This window comes from Grammomys surdaster, unplaced genomic scaffold (assembly GCF_004785775.1).
Source record: "Grammomys surdaster isolate TR1022 unplaced genomic scaffold, NIH_TR_1.0 167, whole genome shotgun sequence".
Lineage (NCBI taxonomy): Eukaryota > Metazoa > Chordata > Mammalia > Rodentia > Muridae > Grammomys > Grammomys surdaster.
In genome coordinates this window covers 10395137-10410754 of record NW_021604615.1, presented here as the reverse complement: position 1 = coordinate 10410754, position 15618 = coordinate 10395137, and the positions used below count along the sequence as shown (strand labels likewise).

The window sequence follows — 15618 nt, the reverse complement described above, 5'->3', positions numbered from 1 at the left end:
GCTCTAGATTAAGTTGTTTGGGTGCCTTGTTTCTTGAATGGCATCTCCCTTATGAGTCACCCAAAGGTTGATATAAGGCCTGAATTACACAGCAGGTTCTGGTTTAAGTGTCAGACCTACTTCAAGCACCTGCCGGCAGTAGCATCATTTTTATTTTTACTTGGATGTTGTAATGTAAAAGATTTATCATATACCCTTTCAAGATAAAAGGAAAGAGCAAGAAAGATAAGTAAAGAGAGACTCAGTCACATAATCAGTCTGATGAAGAATCAAATGACCTTCACAAGGGCCCTTGTAAGCAAAGGGCTGAGTCAAGCTTTGTGCTAAACCAGCTAACCTCAGCTTAGATCAGTAGCCAATAAGGATAGTGTCATCATATGTACATCTGGTAATGGTTATGTAGGAGAGACTCTGGTGTGATGCCATGGATAACTCAGAAATCATAATGTAGACCAGGTTAGTCTCAATCTTGCAGGGAACTTCTCACCCAGTCTGCCTTGTGCTAGGACTATGGATATGAGCCACCATGCCTATATTCCAGAATAATTTTTGCTACTCGCTTTTTATAAAGACATATTTTGTCTCTGGTCAACTTCTAAAGCTGAAACTTGTTTTAAGTAACTCAATGCTATGAGTAGAAATGTCCAAGCAATCTTAGTGAGCAAATTATTTATATTGAGTTTCTAAAAATACATCATCAATAAAAGAAACTAAGGAAGTTTTGGTTTGTTTGTTTGGTTGGTTGGTTGGTTGGTTGGATGGTTGGTTGGTTGGTTGGTTGGTTGGTTGTTTTTTTCTAAGACAAGGTCTCTCTCTATCTCTGACGCTGCAGAACAGGCCTCTGCCTCCCTTCTGTTGTGAGTCCACCACTATACCCAACCTGTATGGAACTTTCAAATATTTAAATTCCTTAGTCTTACTCCTCATAGAATTGGGAATTTGGTAAATTTTTTTCTTCAATGATGTTCTCCAGTATGGGCCAAGGGAACTGGCTCAATGGGTGAAGCTTTTACTGCCCAGTATAAGGACCTGACTTCAGTTTCCCAGCACTCATTAAAAAAAAAAAAATCTGGGTGGTAGCATATGTCTTAACCCTAGTACCAGAAGTCACAGGTAGGAGGATACCAGGGGCTTTCTAGCATTTAGACCAGACAAATTGGTGGGTTTCAGTTTCAATGATGGACTCTGTCTTAGCATCAAGTTGAAGAATAATAGAGGAAGATATCTAACATTAACTTCTAGTCTACATTTATGTGTGGACAAGTGAGCTCTCCTGTACGCGCATGCGCGTGCGCACACACACACACACACACACACACACACCTAGAGAGACAGAGAGAGAGAGAGAGAGAGAGAGAGAGAGAGAGACAAAGAGAGAGACAGAGAGAGAGAGAGACACAGAGAGAGAGAGAGGCAGAGAGAGAGAGAGAGACAGAGACAGAGAGACAGAGACAGAGAGAGAGAAAGACAGAGAGAGAGACAGAGAGAGAGAGAGAGACAGAGAGAGGTGGAGGGGGGAGAAAGAGAGGGAGATGGAGAGGAAGAAGGAAGGGGTGAGAGGGAGAGGGAGAGGTGAAAGTGAAAATATGACCCAATGGCATATAAACCCTTTATCTCCACAGACCAGTGTTGGAATTTCAATGGTATGAACCTTCAAGGTATTTAAATCCAGGGACACCCAGGCTTCCCACTGTGGGACATCTAAAGGGGAATGGTCAGAGGCAGAAAGGAAGTAATATCTGTGGAGAACTTGCTGGATATATGACATTTCCTATTCTTATTGCTTTTTTTAACCATGAAAAATGTCATGAAGATAGATTTATTATCTCTCTCTACAGCTTGTAGAACTGGAGTCCAAGTTCAAAGTTTTGGAGGTTAAATGAATGGAAAAAAATCATAGCATTTCATGTGGTAGGAAAGGTCACTGCCTAGAGTTAAGTTCAGGTAGTCTCTTGTCCACTGGCAGAGGGTGCCTCCCGGTTGGGTGTCTTCAGGTAGCACTCACTCACAGGATGCTAAGATTTGCTCCTCTGGTGAACTGATAGTGAAATTGTCCATTTACTATGGCATTTTATGTATCATGCCTCATAGACCTCTCTGCCTGTGGAATGTGACAGGTTCAGCACTACTTGGTTAGTGTCTATGGTGGTTTGTATATTCCTCCTTTGGTGAGGCCCTAATTGAGGGTGCAAGGCATTTTTCAGCCACATCTCTCTGGATAGCACCACACCTATCTTTGTGCAGCTGTAGCTGACAGGTACAGATACATGGTACCATCTGCCTGTCTCTGTGTGTGACCCTCAAAATCCCTCTACCATGATGCTTCTCTATGAACAGAACAAGCCATTTCTAGAAGGAGCTGAGTCTTCAATTAGGATTTTGCTCTGTTTTCTCTATACACCTCTGTCTTCAGAAGCAAATACTATATGGATGAAAATGATGGCTCTTTGCATCTGCAGGTTTTAGTTCTTATTTTTTTTTTAAATAGTGGTGTTGAGTTTAGGGTTATATCTGCTTGAGAAGGATTCTTTCAAAGACTTTAGTAAGAAATGATTCCCCCAAAACCCACAGTGGTAAAGATACTAAGGCTCAATCTTCAAAATAAAACTTGTGTTTAAATGTTCTGTTGCCTGCATCATGATGCCCAACTGTGCCTGTTCCTTATTGGATGGGTTAATGGCCGAGCCATTGACTCTGACTTCCTCAGTGTAGGACTGACAACTGTAACATTTTTTTCAGGGGTCTACAAGAAGGAAGAGGCCCACCTGCTTCTGAAAGCCTTTCATATCAAAGGACCAGCAGATATTTTTGTAAGCAAGTTTGAAAATGACAACTGGGGACTCGATGGTTACGTAAGTAACTTTCATGAAGATTTTTACATGGTCCTCCCACTTTCAGGTCTGGGCAGAAGAGTTCACAATCCACTGAGAATTATGGGCAGGGGAAACACTGTCCACCCCTCAGGAACTCAGAAGGTACCCCTGAAGAAGCATGGTCAATGGACCACATCATTTGATAGAGGCAACCACCAAATCTCTGAGATAAGAAATAAGTTGGCCCAGAGTTAAGGGATTCTTACTGTTGAAGACATACAGGTTCTTCAGTCTAGGTTAGGCTCTGCTGATCCACAACCCTCACTGTCAGAACTATGACTATTCAGAGAACACCTAGAAAATGTTCTGAAGGCTCCAAAATCAGGATCAATGAACAGAGGAAGCTGGCTCTTTCCACTTGGTGCCTTTCTCTGTGAGTTAGCCATCTGCTATGACCCACTTCACTATAACAAGGTTTCACAGCCTCACATGACATTCTCTGGGATGGAGCTCATCAAAGTGAAGCCACAGAACATGGTGTTCCCCATTTGGGATGGTCACTGCCACGTGACCCTTTAGAATGGATGCTCATGCTAGGGATCAAGCTGGCATAACGATGCTTCCCATGTTGCTTTAACTATGTTGACCTATGTTGACCTTTAACTCTGTATGGATTGAGTTGGGGAAAATTTCACTCTGGGCATGCAATATCTAAATCTGACTGTTAACAGTTATCTGGTTGATAACTGAGTTCTTTCTCCTTCTTCTTGTGCCTTGCTCCCTTTTCCTGCATACCAGGTGTCCTCAGGACTTGAGAGAGGAGGATTCTCCTTTCAAGGTGATATACATGGAAAAGACTTCGGGAAGTTCAAGCTAGAAAGGCAAGGTAAACTTACCTAGTTTTGTTTCTTTGTTTGTTTGTTTGTTTGTTGTTTATTTGTATAGAACAATGGTCAATTGGGTCTTTAAATAATCCTGCTGAACAGAAACTGTAAAGAGATGACTAAAACCATGAATAGAGGTACCAGCAGAAGTTTTAAAGCAGCATTTTTAGTAATTCTTTGAGAATTTCATACAATGTATAACATCCACCCCTTTTCTGCTAACCTCTCCCAGATCTACCCCTACCTTCCTACCTACCCAACTTCAGAATGACTCACTGGGTTAGATTAGAAACATTGCTTTCTTTGTGTGCTCTGAGTTCTGCTCCCATGAAGGCCATTATTTGTGAAATGAGATGAGCACCATATTTTTTTCCTGGACAGCCTAGATGGCTTTATGTGCTTGCATACAATCAACACCACATTGGCTTTTGTGGCTAAGAGTGCTGCCATGCAGACTTTGATCCCAGTGACTCGTACAGAGGAAGCCAACATGGGAGTGTGCACTGGGGTGACTGGCACTGATGGTACTTTCAGAAGACTGCGACCCAGATACTCAGGGATAGTGAAGGAAAGATGTCACCTACCTATACGTTACTGCCAAAAATAATCAGTAAGGGAAAGCCATTATAAAATATTATCTTTCCACCATCCCAAATTTGGTCATCCCATTCAGTGTCAGCAGTGTCTGAGGGCCAAGACAATCTTTCAAATTGGTTCTATTATCTGGGTTTGATGGAATAAAATAAATACATTAGATTAAGACCACCCATAGCTGTGGTCTAGATTCAAACACCAAGGACACAAATCCAAGCCATATAACAAAAGGCAGCTGATACATAAACTGTAGTCTGGCCACACCAGAGTATGGTAGTCATAGAATCCAGATAGTATGTGCTAGACTAATTTAAAAGAGTTTAGGTTACTGCAAAAACATAAATATGGTTCCCTGAATCATGAAGCAGCTGAGTTCTAAATCTACATACTGGAGGACAAGAGGATACGGATTATATTCCTATAGATGGACACTGTATTCATCTCACTCGATAAAACATTATAAAAACCTCAAAGAGATCGAGCCCACTTTTGCCCTCCCTGCTTTCATTTTACCACCCTCTGGCAATGGTCACGCATGCCAGTGAGCTTCTGAAGAGACCATACGGATGTCAAGATTTACCCACACATTGGACACCAAGAACTCTCATTGCCTAGAACACGTCTTTCTCACATTACCCCATGCTTTGTAACAGAACAAAATAACAGCTTGTGTTAACAAGAAATCTTTATTCTCCTGAGATGATGACCATACTGTCAGAAAAAAATTGCTTTAGAAAATAATTTGGATCCCAAGTGAGTCTCCCTTTCAGCTAATTAGAAATGCCAATGTTTTAGTGATGCCCCAGCTCATTCATGAGTGCTGGATAAAGCACTTTTTTATATAGAGATGAAAATGACAACCTCCTAAATGTCTACGGTCAATAGATAAACCAGATAAAAGTGATTATGGTTGAACAGATACTGAAGTCAAGTTAATCTGAAAGATAACTTTAATGTGGAAATATCTACAAGAAACTTAGCATGAATTGGTTTCAACAGAAAAAGTGTGATCCACCACTACACACAAAATGATTAGAAATCATAAAAACATGATAAGTCTGAGCAATTGTTTGTATCTAAAATATATAAAAGACTACTGGGCTCCATATCACGGAAGCTGATGACCTCTAAGCCAATAGTACACAAAAGCAGTTGAGTACAAGTTTCCCAGATTATATACAAACACACGCCCATAAAAGATGTTGGACATTGTGTCAGGTTTTTTTTCCTGTTACTGGGATAAAATGTTCTGACAGAGGCAGCTTAAGAGAGAAAGGCTTTCTGGGTCACAGTTCAAGTCACAGTTCATCACGGCTGGGTAAAGCAGGTGTGTAAGGGAACTGATCACATCTCATTCAAAATCAGAAAACAGAGAGTAGTGAATGCATGCTCAGTTCCCTTTTTTCTACCTACACAGTTCAAGGTCTGAGTCATGGACTGGTACTACCCATGGTGAGTGGCTCTTCCTACTTTAATAATGCAATCAGGATAATTCCCCAGAGGCATACCCAGAGGCTTATCTGACAGGTGGTTGTAGATGTCATCACGCTGACAATTGTAATGAACCATCCAAGACGAGGTCAGGCACTGGAGAAATAGAAACCAAAGCTCTATCTAGAAACAACTTTGTAGGCACTATTAAAGATAGAAAATTAAGTTTTAACAATGAGGCAGAGAAATTGGAGTTCAGATTTTGCTGGTAGGATATTCAGGAATATAACTGCTATGAAAGCAACATGCAGCTCATCAAAATTAGACATAGAGTGACAGAGACAGGGACATAGACAGAGACAGGGAGTTGTGTCCCTGCTTGGTTTGCCAAAAGAACTGGAAGCATGTTTTACACATGTGTCCCAGAGACTTCAGGCATGTTATTATCACTTCAAAAGTCCATCAAATGAAGAGGCAGAGAAATGTGGTACATACATTGATACAATGCAATTATCATTCAGAATTAGGAAAACAATAAAATACTGATGGTTGAGACACTGAAGATGATTTGTGAGCCACAAGGCTAAATGAAAATTCTAGAAGATTCCATTTGGATACCATGCTCAGAAAAAGAAAACCCACTGAGAGAAAGTTTGAAGAGCAATCTTCAGGAAAGAATATTGGGTTGCTTCACCGTAAGACGGAAACTCTGATTCTTGTGTTCATCTCCAAGACAATATTATAGACACTTTTCTGCCTAAGCAGTATACAATAACTTCAAATTCCTTTTGTCTTCTAGATCCTTCCAACTCTGATGCGGACTCTTCAAATCACTACCAGGGTACCAGCAGTGGCTCTGTGGCAGCTGCGATTCTCGTTCCCTTCTTCGCTCTAATTCTTTCAGGGTTTGCATTTTACCTCTACAAACACAGGTACTGCCGAGCTGTGAGTTGCCTGCATGTGTCCGTGGCGTGCTGCCTTGGTGTCAGCAATAGCATACTTGAATTCACATGCACATAGGTTTTATACAGCTGAGCAGTTGGCACAGCGTGTGGGTGTGCTTCCTTATATATGGGTGTGCACACACCAGGCTTTCTGTTGATGATTTTTATTTTGTTGCATTTTTTCCATCGTTTGACTTTATCTATTTTGTCAGCAGAGCAAATCCAAGTAATTAGCTTGAAAGGAATGAATTTAAAGGAACGGTTGAACGAAAAGCATATTCTCGTACTTGTAGCCATCCATGGGAAAGTTGGATCCTTCCAGCAGGAGAGAAAGATAAAAACAAAATAGGTTTCCATGCTGTGGCTCTTTCAACTCTATGAATCAAAGATATAGATAGATAGATGGATGGATGGATGGATAGATAGATAGATAGATAGATAGATAGATAGATAGATAGATAGATGTATATATGACTTTTTTCAGCAAATTAGAAACTTCTTAATATGTCTGAGTAGTTAACTGCTCCCCATCCCTTAAAAGGATACACTGACATCTATTAACTTGAAATTTCTTTTTAATGAGCAGATGTCAAAGTTTAGGGGGGTTGATCAAGTTTGAGTAAATGGGTTTCTTTCTTTGGAGTTAATATGCATGCACATACATTTTTCAAAAAGGCACTGTAGGCAGACTAGGGATGGGCTTCACTGGTGGAACACTTGTGTAAAATGCACAAGGCCCTGGGACCTACCCCACTGCATGCCTGTAATCTCAGCATCTGGGAGGTAAAGAAAGGTAGACCAGGTGTTCGGTATCATCTTCAACTACACAGAGAGTTTAATTCTAGCCTTGGCTACAAGAGACCCTGACTGAAATGAACACCGACTGTGGAGGATTCAGTTTGGGTGTTTTCTCTATGTGGATAATATATTTCTGGGAAAACGTGTTATATGCTAAATCATTCCAAAATTCTATTTGAATTTTTAAGTAGTACAATTTTAAATAGTACAATTATGACCCCCAGACACGATGTTAAAACTTAAGTGTATCACATGTTTGCTTATGTAATACACATGCTTCTACTTAGTCATTATTATACAAACAAAACTGAAGTGAGGATATTTTATAAAAAAAAAATGCAATAAACTTCTTTAAATGTTTACTCCCTTATACACAAGAAAACATGATATCCAAAGACTATTCGTGGTTCGTAGCTTTGTCTTTTCTTGCCTATGGCTATGAGTGTTCTAAGTTTACAAATACAGCAACAGCAAAGAAATGGCATATATTGGCTACTTTCTGCACACCTTGGTCCTAGGGAATGAAGAAAGAACAGACATGGAGAAACATGCATAGAAAAGCTGGGCTGGTCATCCATGTACAGCTGGAACAGCGCCAACCATGCAACAACCCAGAACCTCAGTACATTCACCACAGGAAGAGGAGAGGGTTTGTCTTGGTTGAAGGTTTCTATGAGGGAGAAGTCTGGTTGCAGTCATCCTGGAGGAGGAAGATGCTACTTTTACCACACACTGTCAACATCACACTTGGACCAAAGGAAGGCTTTGCCATCCCTCTAAGCATTACCTTTATATGGAAGGCTTTGCCACCATGGTGCAGCGAATATTCGATCCTTGATATGGCTGTACCTGTGCCAAACAATGCACATTTAGAAGAAGGTTTCCTCTGCTCTCCACAGACCTATAACTACAAAAATTGTTATCAATTATTTTGAAGAAAATAGTACCCTACGCAACAGGTCCTAGAGACTTAGGCTCTCTTTCTGCTGATGTGGTTGCAACTGCCAGGTGTGCTGCAATACCACATGGCAAGAAGCACTTTTCTTTTAAAGAGGCAGGAATTAAAATCCTTCTTCTGATGGAGTTTCTTTTGTGTTGACAGCAACAGCAGGGATTCATAATCCCTGGATATTTGTATTCACCCATCTACTGTCCTCAATGCAAGGGCAAGTCTGGCCTGTTAGAAAGGCTTTTTTAACTTTTGACCCTGTCAGGTATGTCTGGTTCGCTCTCAGCTCTGAGACCAGCTGGACAGTTCCCTGTGTGTCAGAGAATCAGACCCCAGGCTTTAGTAGAGAGGCTAACATCTCTGTGGATCAGAATCAATTGTCCTTGACAATGACAATATTGTATAAGCATCTACATTCATCCATGAGCTATATGAGTTCTGGTTGTTATCTGAAGTATGCAACAGGGTGCTGTAGGTTTATTCAGAATATTACAGCACGTGTCTTTAAACCCAGGAGCTTCCTAGCAAGTCTCAGCTGTCAGGTCAGGTACTTCCATGAAGGGATGTGGGGAGAGACTTCCACACTGAGACACCAGCTAGACACAAGCTATCAGTGAACTCTCCTGCCTTCTCCAGATGCCTTTGGTGTCACTGTGATGGACCCCCACACATACCTCAATCCATACATGTGGAGAGGGCTGCATGGTGAATATAGAGATAAGCCATGTTTTTCTCTCAGGCTTACTGGGGAAAAACTGGGGCCGTTGTGATGAGCAGACCCAGAGAATCCTTTATCTCTCTACACCCAGCCATATAAGAAAGACTAATACTTTTGAAAAAGAAAGTATGTGGAGAGCCAGAGTGCCAGCCCCTCACTGGATACTTTTCTTTTGAGTTCTTGGTATGAGCACTAAGTATTTTAGGTTCCCTACCCCACATTAAAACTCCAGTAAAGACATTCCTCAATGATGTGGCTGGTCATTGTTTAGCAGACACCCCAAAGTCCCCGCAAGTTGGAGTCGTTTTCTCTCATTCACCCATATTAAGAAGAGGTTCTCCAGATGCAGAGACCCATAGCCAGATGTTAGGTGACACCGAGGGAATCCTGCTGAAGAACAGGAGAAAGGATTGTAGGAGCCAAAAGGGTCAAGAACACCACAGGAAAACTTACAGCATCAACAAATCGGGACTCACAAGGGCTATCAGAGACTGAACCAACAATCAGTGAGCCTACATGGGTCTAACCTAGGCCCTCTGGATATGTTCTAGTTGTGTAGCTTGATGTTTTATGGGACTCCTAAGAGAATGAGCAGGGCCTGTTTCTGACACCTTTTTCTGCATTTGAGACCTTTTTCCTCCTCCTGGGTTGCCTCATCCAGCCTTAATATAAAGAGGGGTTCCCATGGCAAATTTGATATACCGTGTTTGGTTGCTATCCCTAGGAGGCCTGTCTCATTTTGAAGGGAAACTGAGGAGGAATGGATGGGGAGGGGGATGAGAGAAAAGACTGAAAGGAAGGGATGGGGCAATCTGCAATCAGATTGTAGTATGGAAAGAACAAATTTAATAAAGTCAACAGAAGAAGCAGAAGAAGAAAAGAAAGAGGAGTAGGAGGAGGGGCAGGAGGAAGAAGGGGAGGAAGAGGAGGAGGATGTTTTCAGTCAGAATCCATGGTCCTGATGCAACCTGCCTCACTGAGATAGGTCTCATGTGTGGTGTGTTTTAGGGTACATGGGTATTACATGTACTTTTTTAAAAGTTAGTATGTACAGGTATCCATCCAGGTGCACATACATGTGTGTGTCTCTGTGTAGGCCTGGGGTCTACAATGGATCTCTTCTTTGTAGCAATTCACCTCATTTTTAAAGACACAGTAGTTCACCTAACCCAGAGTTCATTGATTTGGCTATGATTATCACATGCCAGTGAACCCCAGGAATCTGGCTGTGTCTGTCTCCTTGTCACTGAGGTTACAGATGTGTGCCACTGAGTCTGGCTTTTTATGTGAGGATTTGAACTCAGGTCTCCATGCTTGTGAGCAAGCACCTTACTGACAAGGTCATCTGCTTATTCCCTTGTTTAGGTCTTCTTACTCTAAAACCTATCTTTTAAGCATGGGTTGTGAATTGAGTGTTTCCTTTGCCCACAGAAACATTTTGATAATAAGTTTCATTTCAATAAACAGGCTCTTTAAAATATATATTCCTTGTGTTGTATATGTTTGCCTGTATGCATAGTGCTCATGGAGGCCAGCAGAGGGCACTGAATCTCTTGGCCCTGAAGGTACATGCAGTTGTGAGCTGCCACATAGGTGCTGAGAACAAAATCTGGATCTTCAGAAGCAAGTGCTCTTAACTGCCAAGCCATTCCTCCAGCTAAATAAGGTGGCTTATTTTTGACCCAGCACAGGGAGAAAAAAAATTACATTGCAAAAGTAATCAGCATTTGGTGAATTCTGGTAATGGTGATGAACTTATTAGAAATTAAAATGGCTTTGACGTACCCCTCCCAACCACAGGCTGAGCATTGGTTTCACCACGATGAAGCCTGTAGTGGCTTCCCAAGTCCTCACTGCTTACTAGCAATAGACGGCGTTCCAGACCAAATATCTCCCTGCCTGTTGCCTCTGATACCTTCATAGTTCCCCAAACCTTCCTTCAATTCATAGAGGGGATTTTTTTTTGATATGGGAAATAATTTCCAACTTTACATTCTGTTTATAATCGCAAGCAGCGGTTTTTAAAGAGTCAACCACAGTGAAATAGCTGCTATGGCCCACCCCCTCCATAACCTTACAGGAATACTTCCTACTGAGAAAGCATAGAGACTGGGTGGAAGCTGTGTCGTTGCAGTTAGAGATCTGACTATGTTCTCTTTTTTTTCTCTTTAGAACAAGACCAAAAGTTCAATATAATGGCTATGCTGGCCATGAAAACAGTAATGGACAAGCTTCATTTGAAAACCCCATGTATGACACAAACTTAAAACCCACAGAGGCCAAGGCTGTGAGGTTTGACACGACTCTGAACACAGTGTGTACAGTGGTATAGCCCTCAGTGCCCCCTAGGACCGATTCATAGCCATACCTCTGATGGACAAGCAGTAAAATCCTTTGGTGCCATATACCACCCCCCTTCTACTCTTGCCTTGCTGCAGCAACCTTGGCCATCGTCTGCTGGCATAACGCAGTGGGAATTTCCTCTGAATCACGACCGAGTCTTCTGAGGATCAAATTGTGAATACATCTTCATCTCGAAAATGGATTATCAAAGCCTGGCTGCTGCATCCACCAGAAATCAAGATACCGACAACGACGAGGGCAAGGAAGACTGCAGAGTCTTACAGACAGGTGGTACTTAATGCCTCTGACATTTGTGTCTCTGTGTGGCCAGGATGCCTTTGGATGTTGTCTTCTGAGCATACAGATACATCCTTCAGGTGCGGCAACAAAATGGTAGCAGATATGTGTTTTGTGTTTTTCTTTTCTTTTTATCCCTATTCACTGGACATGAATTCTTTACAAAAGTAAAGCCTTCCTGGAGAAGATACCTTCTGGAAAATGCACACACGTACACTTGCTTCACTCTGCCCTGCCTGAGACATGAGCTCTGCGGATCTACAGGCTCCACTGGGCATCCATCAATTACTAGGGATGTTTGCAGATCTCACAGTCAGAGCTGCTCCATCCCAGAATTCTTGATGTTCAACATTTTGCACTAGTGTGTTAAGAACGACTAAGTCTAATTTCTAAACAAACTATTTCCACAGGGTTTGTATTCACTATACATTGTACATAAGCATCCTCTCATATTGCATTCTCAAGCAAAAGATGCCACCCTCAGTTGAGTTGGCATGTAAAGGAAAGTATCCCCAGATACAGCACAGATTTTGAAAGGGAGATAGTACTAGTATGCTGAAGAAGTTATATTTTTATCACTTCTGTTGGCCACATTTATGTGTCAGATCCATTGCCTACTCCCGGTGGTAGAAATGAAGCCACATATTCCCTTTGATTTCTCCCCTTCTTGTGCATACAACTATTGTCTACAGCATACTGATCAATAACAGGGGGCTCCAGAAATGTCCATCTTTCCATGTACAGTTGTGAATAGTAATTTATTTTAGGTAGCTCATGAACTCAGTTCACAGTGCAGTCTTCCCCTCTGGATTGTTGTTTCCTTTCTCTGTTCTGTAACATCACCCTCCCAGAATGCATTGAGACACTTATCTCACAGCCACACCCAAGCTCAGAGGAATCAAAAGGGAAATCAAAGTCCAAATCAGAATCGGAAGGGCAGGCGCCGCTCGCACACCCTCATGATGATCTGTTTTATAGATTATTTGCCTTTCTTGCAAAAAAAAAAAAAATCATTTCAGTGATTTTTGAAACGTTTAAAATTCTTTACTGATAGACTATCTATTATGATATGTAAGATAGGTGGTATGGCCAACAGGGGTAAAATAAACAGCCTGAAGACAAGGCAGGGCCAGAGAAATGTCTGTAAGAAATTCAAAGAGAAGATCATGTTTATTTTTATTTATATTTGTTTGATAAAAGTATTTTTGGAAATATAATGCTTATTTTATTATTTGACGTTTCATGCACAGTTCATGTGGTAAAAATCCCCCCTTTGCACATCCCAGGATTTGCACTGATAACATGGGTCAGGATGTCATGCTGACGTTCTGTTTGCTGTGGTGACTACGTTCATGCCTAGCTTTAAGACAGGTGGATCTGTCTATCTACATGATGTTTAAATTCAGGACTTCCCAGAGGACAGTGGGTAAAGGAATATTGGCTTACGGCTTTGGAAGTTCAGCATTCTGAGCATTCCAGAGGCCACACTGGGCTCCCTCTTTGCAGCCAGCTCTTCTTGCAAGGGCTGTCTGTTGTGTCAGGACTCCTGACTTCTTCTGTTGACACTCTATCCACTGGGGTTCATATTTAAGACTCCATGTCCCAGGAAGGAGTTTTGACATAGGTTCCTCCAGCCAAGCCAACACACATCCATGGCATTCTTCTGGGTCCACAGAGGTTCTTCATTGGCTCCCTGGGAAATTCAGATGATGTCAGCAAGAGTGTGCTTCTAACCACACATTGAGCCAAAACGAAAACCGAGAACATCAGAAGGTCCACAGACCAGAGTGCGCAAGGGAGAACAGGGTTACTATATATATTAATGTATATAAAAACACACACAAAAACATATATATATATATATATTGTACATATCTAAGTTTGAGTCATTCAGACTAGGTGCAAAATGCTGACTTTGGAGTCTAAACTAACGTCTCTTGTCCCCACATCCCTGGCCTGTTTGCTGGCCAGTTACATTAAGAAGACTTGACTCAGATAGGGCATACATACATGCAAGGAGCCACATCATCAGACCAGTGTCGTTTTCCTTTGTGTGCAAACTGACTTACAGCTACCAGACTGCATCATGATATTTAAAACCAACATACAATATTGAGCGGCACACTCAGTTGAGAGCCTAGCTCAATTCTTCCTATGATGTGTGTGTGTGTGTGTGTGTGTGTGTGTGTGTGTGTGTGTGTGTGTGTGGTGTTTCACCAGGTCTCAGAGGCATTGAAGACCTAGCAGGACAGTCAGGAACACCTTCCTCAGTGAGGTCTCGACTTTTCCCTGAAGCGCCCAGAGCACAGTGAGGAGACACGCTATGAGTGACAGATTACATGTGCTTCGAAGCTGTTCAACTGTTGCTTGTCTTTGCCCATCTTGCCTTCAGGCTAGCTGCAATAATTTTTTTCTTCTGTAAAATATTTTGTAAACAATAACAACAACAACAACAAAAGCTATTAAAAAGGGAGAAAAGAAAGCTGGCATTATGATCAGGAAAACCATCCATTCTCGCTGTCCCACCCTCCCGTCTCCTCCACACGCTGCTGTCACAACGTAGGTGCGGAAGACCTTTTTGTACAGAGATATATTTTTTATGAAGAATTTGTAAAATTATTAAATATGCTGTAATTTTTTGATTAATGTAGGTAAATTGTTAAAAAAAAATAAATGTTTTTACAATGCAAAACTGTAATTTTCCCGATAATGTAACGTTACCCTCTAGCTGATTTTCAGTTCCCATCCTATTCGACATGTATTAATATTAAGGCGGCCTGTTAAAACGAACAGTATCTTTTTGTCAAAAAAAAAATTATAAAGAGAGTGTAACATAACCTGTGTAATGCCACCTATCTTTAAAGCAAATCAGAGTTCTAATTAAATATTTAATTTTAGATTTCTATTTTCGTGTGGATTTATTTTAGCTTTACCATATACAAAGAAGTCTCTGGCAGGGGAGAGACCGAACAGAAGTGTTCTGAATAATCCTTTATAACATTAAGAATAAAGCTCTATCTTTTCCCAAGCCAGTGGCATCATGGGCACCATGAGTAATTAGCACACGAGGCTGGGGAGATGGCTTGGGTGCTTGCCATACAAACATGAGGACCTGAGTTTGATCCCAGCATCCCTGTGAAGAAAGCAAGTGTGACAAGGTTGAAGGAATAGTCTTGAGTTTTGCCTCTTCAATTGGGAAGGTTTTTTTGTGTGTGTGAACTTTTACAACTCCTAGAGGTGGCATGTCAGAGGATACAGATGCCTATAACAGTACATCAAGCACCACTCCAGATAAAAACTCAGCAAATAGCTATCTTTACTGGCAGCATGTCACCACAGAAAAATCCTTGTGTCCTGGCTTCTGGGCTGAGAGATCAGGACATATCTAAGCTGTCACTGGTAGACTCACTAAATATTCACCAGGTAAGTAGGATGGAATAATAATTTCCCTGGGAGTCAAGTTATTAAAAAATGAGTAACAACCAATAATGAGAAATACTCCACACACAAGCTCCCCATTAAAAAAGCTTGGGTGGCCACTATTCATCCACTCCAAGGCTCTCTGTGTCCTTGATTGTCCATGGCTGCAATGACTGGGGATTGACTGTACTAGAGACTGGAATAGCTTGTAGAAACTATTAATAACACTCAGTGATCAATGCAAGGTGGTCTTTGCCATTCTGATATGATAGATAAAGAAGCAAGAATTCAGAGACAACTCCCTGTTCACAGACACATGTATGGGCACATCGGTAGACTCAGCGAAAGGTAAGTTTCTTTAGCAATGATATTCTTATTTTTCACCACAAACATCACACTCTTTAACTTCGTCGTCCCCTCGTTTGGC

At 41.5% G+C, this 15618-nt stretch overlaps 1 protein-coding gene across 1 annotated transcript in view; it reads left to right on the top strand.

Annotated features, from left to right (window-relative positions):
* Csmd1 (CUB and Sushi multiple domains 1) overlaps nucleotides 1-14667 on the top strand; it is a 1525237-nt gene extending 1510570 nt beyond the window's left edge. The window contains exons 67-70 of the mRNA XM_028766288.1: nucleotides 2740-2852; nucleotides 3612-3699; nucleotides 6522-6654; nucleotides 11304-14667. Of these exons, the coding sequence (XP_028622121.1) occupies nucleotides 2740-2852; nucleotides 3612-3699; nucleotides 6522-6654; nucleotides 11304-11463 (494 nt within the window). The 3' untranslated portion in view covers nucleotides 11464-14667. The remainder of the gene's footprint in view (nucleotides 1-2739; nucleotides 2853-3611; nucleotides 3700-6521; nucleotides 6655-11303) is intronic.
* The last annotated feature ends 951 nt before the right edge of the window (nucleotides 14668-15618 follow it).